At 49.8% G+C, this 9641-nt stretch overlaps 1 protein-coding gene across 1 annotated transcript; it reads left to right on the top strand.

Moving 5' to 3' along the window:
* On the top strand, positions 1-4844 carry LOC118697239 (keratin, type II cytoskeletal 4-like). Its single transcript, XM_036399776.1, has 9 exons — positions 1-513; positions 1222-1439; positions 2520-2580; positions 2964-3059; positions 3152-3316; positions 3536-3661; positions 4032-4252; positions 4459-4493; positions 4594-4844. The coding sequence occupies exons 1-9, from the start codon at positions 1-3 to the stop codon at positions 4842-4844; spliced, it is 1686 nt and encodes a 561-aa protein (XP_036255669.1).
* Positions 4845-9641: the final 4797 nt, after the last annotated feature.

The following is a 9641-nucleotide window of genomic DNA, read 5'->3' as shown; positions in this document are numbered from 1 at the left end:
ATGTCTCGCCAGTCCTGCGCTCTTGGCAAGGGGTTCAGCTCCAGCTCTGTGTGCTTCGGGGGCAAGAACAAGGTCACGTTTGGCTCCATGCCCCGTGGAGGATGCCGGGGAACTGCCGGTGGCTTCAGCAGCAGGAGCCTCTATTCCCTGGGGGGCAGTAAAAGCACCTCCCTGGGAGGATTTGGGGGTGCTGGTGGTGCCTGCAGAGGCTTTGGTGGCCAAGGAGGCTTCGGCTTCGGGGCCGGAGCAGGATTTGGGGGGGGCTATGGTGTAGGGTGCTTTGGTGGAGGCCCTGGCAGTGGCTTTGGTGGCTTTGGTGGAGGATTTGACGGTGGGATGGGGGGCCAGGGCTTCCCGCCGTGCCCCCCGGGTGGCATCAGGGAGGTGACCATCAACCAGAGCCTGCTGGCCCCCCTCAATCTGGAGATTGACCCTGAGATCCAGAAGGTTCGGACACAGGAACGGGAGGAGATCAAGAAACTCAATGACAAATTCGCCTCCTTCATCGACAAGGTTTGGAGGGGCTTCACTCCAGGATGGGCTCCGGAGGGTGGGAATGACCAGGAGATGCTCATCCAGCGGCACCCAGAGCTGCAGTTGCCCAGATCACCATAAACTGAAGGTGTCCAGAGCTGTTTTTAAGGGGAAAATGGGCTATTTTATGGGGAACATTGAGCTACTTTGAAGAGTAGGTGACATTTTTTGGGTGTTTAGGGCTATTTTTAATGGGATTTTGGATGCCTTAGGCTTCTTTTAAGGAGATTATGTGATTTTGGTGAATTGAGCTATTTTAAAGCAGAAGGTGGGATTTTTTTTTTTTTATATTTTCATGGAGATGTTGGGATTTGGGGTGTTTTGGACTATTTTTAAGGAGAAGATGGGATAAGTAGTGATTTAGGCTTTTTTTAAGGAGACGATTGGACTTTTTGGGTGTTTTGGTCCATTTTGAAGATGTTGCGACTTTTTTGGCTATTTTGAGCAAGAAGATGCCAAACCCATGAAGTTCATTGTGTTTCTCCTGTTTAGAAGCTCCAAAATTGGGAAGGGGATGTGACCCCCTTTTGCCCACTTGCCCCATTCACTGTGGTCCTACCTGTCCTGTAGGACTGGGGAGTTATCAAACATTAAATGGGAATAAAATATGGAAAGCACATGGGGGGAAAAATCAATAAAAAGATGGGGTTTTGAAGGGAGCATCTGACTCTTTCCCCACCTGTTCAGGTCCGGTTTCTGGAGCAGCAGAACCGAGTCCTGGAGACCAAGTGGAAGCTGCTGCAGGAACAGGGCGGCGCAGGAACGGGGGGCAGGAACCTGGACCCTTTCTTTGAGACCTACATCAGTGGGCTGAGGAAGCAGCTGGATTGTCTCTCCAGTGAGAAGCACCAGCTGGACACAGAGCTGAAGAGCTTCCAGGACATGGTGGAGGACTTCAAGACAAAGTAAGTTGCTTGAAGTGTCTGGTGGTGAATAATCAGAGAGAAAAACTCACTTCAAACAGTGAAAAAATGAAAAATATTGATAATATTTATCAATATTGATTTTTTTCCCCGATGGTTAGAAAATGTAAAATGTTTTGGGAAAAGTGAGTTTGGATGAAAAGTGGTGCTTTTTCAAGGTTTTTTTCAACTGTTCTCAGATTTTCTCAATATATTGCTTGAATTGTGCTTCTTCCTGAAGGAGGATCCTCTACTCTTTGTCCTCCTCAAGAAGGAATTCCTTAAGAATCAGTGACATTATGATTTAATTTATTAATCAGTTTCTAAATCCAGCTCTAATTTCCTTATGGATTTCCTCATGATTCTTTCACATAATATCATTCAGGATTTGAGGGTTTCTGTGGAAGGCTGACAAGAAGTTAAAAAAAAAAAAGAAAAGTAAAGACTATTTTCCTGCTGTTAGTTATTATAATATTATAATATATAATTTATTTTAGTCTATAAATATGAACATAAAATGTGTCCAGTTTGAAAAAGTAGAACAAAGACTGGAGAAAGGAATCCACTTGAGGAATTACAAAAAACATTGGGCAAAGAAGTCTGGGAATCATGGGAATCCACAAGACCTGGGATCAACCAGAGGCTGAGTGAAAATTGACTTTATATTTGGGGACAAGCATCTGGAAAATTTGAGTCTATTTGGGATTCTGGGGTGTCCTGCGCAGGGCCAGGAGCTGAACTCGATGATCCCTGTAAGCCCCTTCCAAATCAGGAGATTCTACAATACCTGTGAGGAGCTGAAGGTTCTTGGATCTCGTAGAAGGAGCTTGGAGTGGCCGCAAGCACCAGGACTCCCTTTAGCAGAGCCAGAATTCCTCTTTCCAGGCTTTCCTCACCCAGGTGCTGGAAGTGCAGGAGCCAGGGCTTGTCCTGAAAGGCAAAGTGCAATTCCCTGTCCATAAATCTCCCTCATGGCAGATCTATTTTTGCTGGGTTTATGAGTCTGAGGCCAACAATGTTCATTAGCCTGAGCCTGAGCCAAAACAAGCAGCCAGATTCCATCTCCCTCCTTCCCATCCACAGGTACGAGGAGGAGATAAACAAAAGAACGGCAGCTGAGAATGAATTTGTGCTCCTGAAGAAGGTCAATCCTTGCTTTTTAACTAAAGGGACTCCAGGAGGGTTGGAGAGGGACTTTGGACAATGGTCTGGGGTGACAGGACACAAGAAATGGCTTCCCACTGCCAGAGGACAGGGATAGATGGGATACTGGAAAGGAATTCTTCCCTGTGAGGGTGGGGAGGCCCTGGAATGGATTTCCAAGAGAAGCTGTGGCTGCCTGACCCCTGGAAGTGTCCCAGGCCAGGTTGGATGGGACTTGGAGCAGCCTGGGAGAGTGGAAGTTGTCCCTGCCCATGGAAGGCGGTGGAATTGCATTTAAAGTCCCTTCCAACCCAGACTGTTCCATGAAATTTTAGATTAACTGGTGTGTGATGAGCAGCCTTTCTCATCCCATCTCTGCTGCAGGATGTGGATGGAGTCTACATGGCCAAGGTGGAACTCCAGGGAAAACTGGATTCTCTGCTGGATGAGATCAACTTCCTCAAGTGTCTTTACGAGGCCGTGAGTACTGTGGGGCAACCGGGATGGGGGAGGGTTGTGGCACCATAAGGAAGCTCTGGAAGGGCTAAATCCGGGTTGGGCATTACCTGCAGGAGCTGGCCCAGATGCAGAAGACGGTGTCCGACACCTCGGTGGTGCTGTCAATGGACAACAACCGGAACCTGGACCTGGACAGCATCATTGCCGAGGTGAAGGCGCAGTACGAGGAGATCGCCAACCGCAGCCGGCTTGAGGCCGAGTCCTGGTACCGGTGCAAGGTGAGGGTGGCACACTCTGCTGGGGCTCTCCAGTGTCCAAGGGGGTGGGAGAGCTACTGGTAGCAGGTCTGGCCATGCAAGATCTGGAACGTTGCTGGTGCTGGTCCATCCAGAGTGGACCTGGCACCGATTTGCTCTCCTTGGCTTCTCTGCGGTGATGTGGGAGCAGCTGTGAGGTTACAGTGGACTCAACATGCTCCTCCTGCTTCATCCCACCAGTATGAAGAGCTGCAGGCAACCGCAGGCAAGCATGGAGACAGCCTCAAGGACACCAAGACCGAGATCTCAGAGCTCAACCGCATGATCCAGAGGATCCGGGCTGAGATCGACAGTGTGAAGAAGCAGGTGGGGGTTATGTTTTTGGAGCAATGGGGAGGACCTCTTGGTCATGCCTTTTGAAACTTCCCTGAAGGAAAATAAGTGTGGTGGGAATTGTTGGGCATGGGAGGGACCTGGGAATAGCTGAGCCTAAGTGGCTCTGGCACATGTTGCCCAGAGAAGTTATGGATGCTCCATCCATGGAAGTGTCCAAGGCCAGGTAGGACATGGCTTGGAGCAAAGTGGGATGGTGGAAGGTGTTCCTGTGCATGCTCCAGATCCTCTTTAGGGTCCTGTCCAACCCAAACCATTACATGTTTCTCTGATCTGGGATTATGGCTGCATCTCTCACTGGCTGCTCCCACCCAACTCATCCCCCCCATGCCTTGCCCTCCAGTGTGAGACCATTCAGACGTCGATTGCGGATGCAGAGCAGCGCGGGGAGGTGGCTCTCAAGGATGCCAGGGATAAACTGGCCGAGCTGGAGACAGCCCTGCAGAAAGCCAAGGCTGACATGGCCCGGCAGCTCCGGGAGTACCAGGAGCTCATGAACGTCAAACTGGCCCTGGATGTGGAGATTGCAACCTACAGGAAGCTGCTGGAGGGCGAGGAGTGCAGGTGGGTGGGATACAGCAGGAATTCCCTGTATCCTGATCAGTCAATGGGAAAAATGTATACCATCGTCTTCATAAACATTAATAGTGTTGTTATGAGCTGTGGACCGTGGTCCTGTGGCTGTGTCAGTGGACCAATCCTGACTTCATGGAGTTGAACCACTCCAGATGCTCTGGCTGGATTTGACACTCCATCTTGTTTCCTTGCAGGATGTCTGGAGAGTGCCAGAGCTCTGTCAGCATCTGTAAGTACTGTTCCCACAGGAGTGTGGTGGGCTGGGACTGGTGCTCCCACACTTCTTGGTGGCATCAGAGGTAACCTGGTCCTTTTGTTCCTCTCTGCAGCTGTGGTGGGCGGCAGCAGCTCTGTGGGAGGTGCATATGGCAGCGGACTGTGCCTTGGAGGAGGAGGAATTGGCTTTGGAAGCGGGAAAGGCAGCTGCAACACGGGCGGTGCTGGTTTATGCTTCAGCCTGGGAGGGGGTGGATTTGGTGCTGGGGGTGGATTTGGCTCCCTGGGTGGGGGATCTAACTCAGTGGTGGTGGGGGGATCTGGCACCATCCTGAAGAACAGTGGCCCCACCAGGAGGGCATAGGAAAGGGATCAACCCCCTGACTGCGGCAGCCAGAGGAGAAAGGGAGCAAACTGCACGATGACCCCCCCAGTGACCACCTGGTAAGGACTGAGATTCCCAACAGCAGCCAAGAACAGCTCAATCCCTCGTGCTGCTGGACATCAAGGTGCCCAGCTCTCCTTTGGGAGCGGGACCTGCCCATTCATGGGGAGCCGCAAACCTGGCTGGGATGAGCCCAGCACCCTCCAAGCAAGAGACGCCCGACCACAGGCAGGAGCGGGGATGGATCCAAGCGCAGCTCCGAGTGTGCAGGGGAGCCTTGGCTTCTTTCAAGCTCTTGTGCTGGATCCAGCCATGGTGCAACTTTAATCAATGTCACTCATCAGCCGCAGCTCGAGCTCCAAAACAGGAATTTCCTCCTGGTGCCTTGGCTGAAGATGTTTCTCACCCAACTGACTTTTTAGTTTGCTCCCCTGGAAGTTTCACTCGTCCTGTTGTAAAATGTTTATTTTTACTCAGGGTTCACCTTTTCCTTGGGACCATGGGAAAAATCACGTGTGTTTGCTTAAGCCTTTCTCCTTGGCATGTGCCATCCCCCAATAAACATAAGAGGCAGAAACCTGGTGTGGTTTTCTCCCCGACCAAAGAGTTTCATGTTGTAACAAGTCTCATCTTCTGATGAGATCTGAAAACATTTCCTGACTTTCTCCTGCCCTTTGAAGTCTGAATTTAAAGGAACTCAGGTGAAGGGGCAACTGGGTCTCCTCTCGCCCCTCTGTCTCCAAAAATGTGGGGAGTTTGTGAGTTTTGCAGAATAAGAGGGTCTCACCAGGGAGGCTGAAGGGACGTTGGGTACAAAATGACAGTGACACAGTTGGGGGTGACTTTGGTGACAGCCCTGGGAATGAGCCTACTCCTAGCAGAGAGAAAGAAGCAGCCCCTGGATCCTCCTATGTATCCTGCAGGATCCCTGGACATGGCAGAGATTGTTGTTTCACCCTTGTCCCCACCAGGTCTGAGCAGACTTTCAGACTCTGTAGATTTTAGGAGACTCTTCCCTTCCTTCTCTTCCTAAGCCCTTTCCATGCTGGAGTTAGCCAATTTGGGATGTTCCCCAGCTATCCCACCTCTCCCTGGCCACTGTGCCTGACCACACAACTGCCCATCCTGTCTTCTGAGGTGGTCCAGCTTGGGGTGCCACAGCTGGAGCTCCCAGGACACTCTTTGTGTGCACTCCAGGTGGGAGAAGGAAGAGCAATCATCACCCCTCCAAATAATTTGGAGTTAATTCCTTGGTGTACATTATTTTGGAGCCAGCCCTGCAGCTTTTCCTACTGTCTGCACTCATCCAGGATCCATGGATTGCTCTTAAGGCATCTCCAAAAGGTAACTGAGACCATGGGAGGAGACCTTCCCCCCCTGCTCCATCAAACCACACCTCTCCCCAAAAGCAGAGTATTTGGATGAATTTCGATCCCCAAACTCCTGCTGTGGTTTGACCTCTTGCTCAGGAGACCTTGAATCACATCCCTGGCCAACCACAGCCTGTGCTTGGGGTGACTCATCCCATTTCTCCCATGTTCCATTCTGAGCTGGTGAAGGCTGAAGACATCCAGTACCAGCAGTGACAGGCGGAATGTCACAATGGAATGTCACAATGCTGCCAGCACGGGCTTGTCACTGCTTGGGTGGGGACATGGTTTGAGTGGTGGTTAAACATTCAGGGAGTTGTAAAAGTGACCTGAAGTGCTGTTGAATGAAAAGGCATTGACTTCCCTCGGAGTCACCCCAATCCAAAGTCGCTTCCAGCAGTGACTCCTGCCTGAGGAGAGACAAAGGGCTTCTCCAGGAGCACAAAGGCTGTCGCTACAACAAACATACTTACAAGTCCCTCCCTTTTTGTTCCTGGGATTGCACCAGCAATTAGGGAAAAATTATCCCAGGCTGGACACAGAGGGTGATATAATTCCTGCCTCCTGTTGGAGGAGAGACAATGTTTTCCATGGTCTGAAAATAGGATTGGATTCATCAGGGTTTGTCCCTGCCCATGGCAGGGAATGGACCAAGATGAACTTTAGGGTCCTTTCCAGCCCAAACCATTCCATGATTCTGTGATTTCACGGTTTCCTCTCAGTTATTCAAGGCCTGTTTATTTTCACAGCAACATGGAACAGTTTGGGTGGGAAGTGACCTCTGAAGGTCATTTTCCTGCACTGGGGGTTCCAGGAGAGCTGTAGAGGGACTTGGAAAGGGCCTGAAATGGTGGGCTAAGGGGTGATGGCTTCCAGCTGGAAGAGGGCAGGATTAGATGGGATATCTGTAAGGAATTCCTCCCTGTGAGGGTGGTCAGGCCCTGGAATGGATTTTCTGGAAAAGCTGTGCCTGCTGCATCCCTGGAAGTGCCCAGGTCTAGGCTGGATGGGGCTTGGAACAGTGAGGTCTACTGAAAGAAGTCCCTGCCCATGGCAGGGGTAGGATGGGATGATCTTTCCACTCCTTTCCCACCAAGCCATTCCAGCTCTGCCCATCATGTCTGAACCCAGGAGGGGATATCAATACCCAAATTCCAGTTCGATTTCCTAAGCTTGGCTGGAGCCAGGGCCGTGACTCAATGCTCTGCGTTATCTCTCCATGGGCGCTTGGGGCTCTGCCGTTTGCTGACTCGGGAACTCTCTTCCCCTGGGAACAGGAGAACTTTCAAATCGTGTCATCCCGCCCACAGAAGGAGAAAAAAATCCCAACAAAAATCCCCCAGGAAAGCGTAACCAGAGGTTTGATAACACTGAGGAAGATGGGTCTTGGCTGGGCAGTGCCCCAGCCCCCATTTTTATTGTCTGTGTATTGATTTCTTGTCTATTTTTCTGATTTATTGCCTATAAAAACCTCTGTCCAACCCACAGCCCCTCTCTTTCTTTGCTCTCGCAGTGAGGTTTTGATATTATATATTTTTTCAAAAGTAAGACTTGATGACCTTGAAAGTCTTTTCCAGTCTTAACAATTCTAGGATTCCCTGATTTTTCTTAGCCTTATCTACCCCCCTAATCCATCTCCTTGAGTCCTCCCAGACCCACACAGGTCCTGGAGGTGGGATAAACACAGGGAATGTCATGTTTTCCAGTGGAAATGCCAGTTTAGCTGCATATCCAGGTCCCAAGGCACTTTTGGAAATGGGTGTCAGGGCAATATTTTTAGAGGTATTTAAACATCTGATGATACCAGAAGTTGCTGGTGTGGATTTTCCAGAAGCTCTTAATTAACATGTGTCCTGTGAGAATTCTGAGACCTGCACCAGATGGCTGCCAGCACAGTTAGGTGTCTCCAGAGCTGTGGGTTTGGACTTCAATATGGCCTAGGTGGCTTTAAAATGTTGAAAAGTAATAAAAAAATCTATTTTTTCTACAAAAAAAGAAAATGAGACTAATTGCTGTTTGACAAGCAAGGCAAAAGGGTGGATCTGTGATGGATTTTTGGATTAAATGACTTACAGAGTCAGCCTGAATCACTCCATGATTCTGTGAAGGGTGGTGCATGCCCCATCCCTAGAAATGTTCAAGCCCAGGTTGGACAGGGGGCTTGGAGCCACCTGGGATAGTGGAAGGTGTCCCTGCCCACGGCAGGAACTGGAATGAGATGGGCTTTAAGGTCCTTTTCAACCCAAACCATTCTGGAATTCTGTGAGGGATCATAGTCTGAATCCGCCCTCAGCTGGGGATCTGAACTGGATGATTCCGACAAACTCCTGCCTTTCTAAAATCTACATCTGACAAAGATATATTTACATATAAACACCAAAATAAGTCAAACGGCTGAAAAGCATGGTGATTCCTCCAAGCCCTGTGCTCTCCGGATTTTCACATCTCTATAAATGAGTTGAGCTCTATTAATTGCATTTAAATTGTTCCAGGGCATGTGATGTGGGAAGCAAGGTTTGGGATCCCTCCTCCCACTGAACTCCCGGGGCTGTGCCTCCATTTTTCTGCAAGTCCCACCATGGCAGCCGGTGCCTGGTGTCTCCTTATGGTCCTGAAGCTTTCAGAAAATCTTACACAGGTTTCCCGGATAGGGTATTTCCTCACCAGTGCTGAGATTATCTTGGCATGAAGACAGTGGGACGTGCATTAGTCCAACAATAAATGAATTTCCAGTGCCAACACCGGCGTCTCGTCACTGGTGAGGTTTTATTTATCAAAAAGGTGCAGAGCCTCATCAAAATGCAATTTGCTGAGCTCTGGCTGTAGATTGAGAAACTCAATTCTCCAAGCCAAAGGCAATTTTCCAAGTAAAAAGAAGGCTGAGGGTGTAACTTAGGTGTGTTTTGGGAATTGTGAAAGTCGGGCTACAACTTGGCATAAACCGCAATGCCTGCCTGCAATGGGGCTTTGGAGTGAGAGATTTAAAGATAAACACAAGCAGGGAAACAACCCCAGTGGATGAAAGGTGGAAAAAAATGCCTTGTATATCCCAGGGAGGCTCTTGCTGCTCCACAAGGTGTAGGATTCCTTAGTCATGGAGTGCTGGGAGCTCCATTTGGATCTTTTTTGCTTTTTCTCCTGCATTAGAGGGTGTGTTTCTGGGTAGGGTCAATGTTTGGCAAATTGGAGATGGAAATCTTTAGCCACGCCACGCTGATGAAGACAGGACCTGTCTCCTCCTTCACGCCCATGCAGACCCAGCCCACCTCCACAAACACATAAAAGGGAGCGTCTGCTGCCCTCCAGCCAGAGGGACTGACTTCCCTTCTTCCATCCACCTCCTCACCCACAACCCCATCGAGTTCCTCAGCTTCTCCATTCTTGGCTCTTTTGAGGATAACCAGCC

This window comes from Molothrus ater, chromosome 30 (assembly GCF_012460135.2).
Source record: "Molothrus ater isolate BHLD 08-10-18 breed brown headed cowbird chromosome 30, BPBGC_Mater_1.1, whole genome shotgun sequence".
NCBI lineage: Eukaryota > Metazoa > Chordata > Aves > Passeriformes > Icteridae > Molothrus > Molothrus ater.
The sequence above is the reverse complement of the archived record's forward strand: the minus strand, read 5'-3'. Positions and strand labels throughout refer to the sequence as shown.

Coding starts and splice junctions, on each gene's coding strand:
- LOC118697239 (XM_036399776.1), top strand. CDS start 1: ATGTCTCGCCAGTCCTGCGCTCTTGGCAAGGGGTTCAGCTCCAGCTCT. Junction 1,440..2,519: donor GTGGAGGACTTCAAGACAAA/GTAAGTTGCTTG, acceptor TCCCATCCACAG/GTACGAGGAGGAGATAAACA. Junction 3,662..4,031: donor TCGACAGTGTGAAGAAGCAG/GTGGGGGTTATG, acceptor CTTGCCCTCCAG/TGTGAGACCATTCAGACGTC.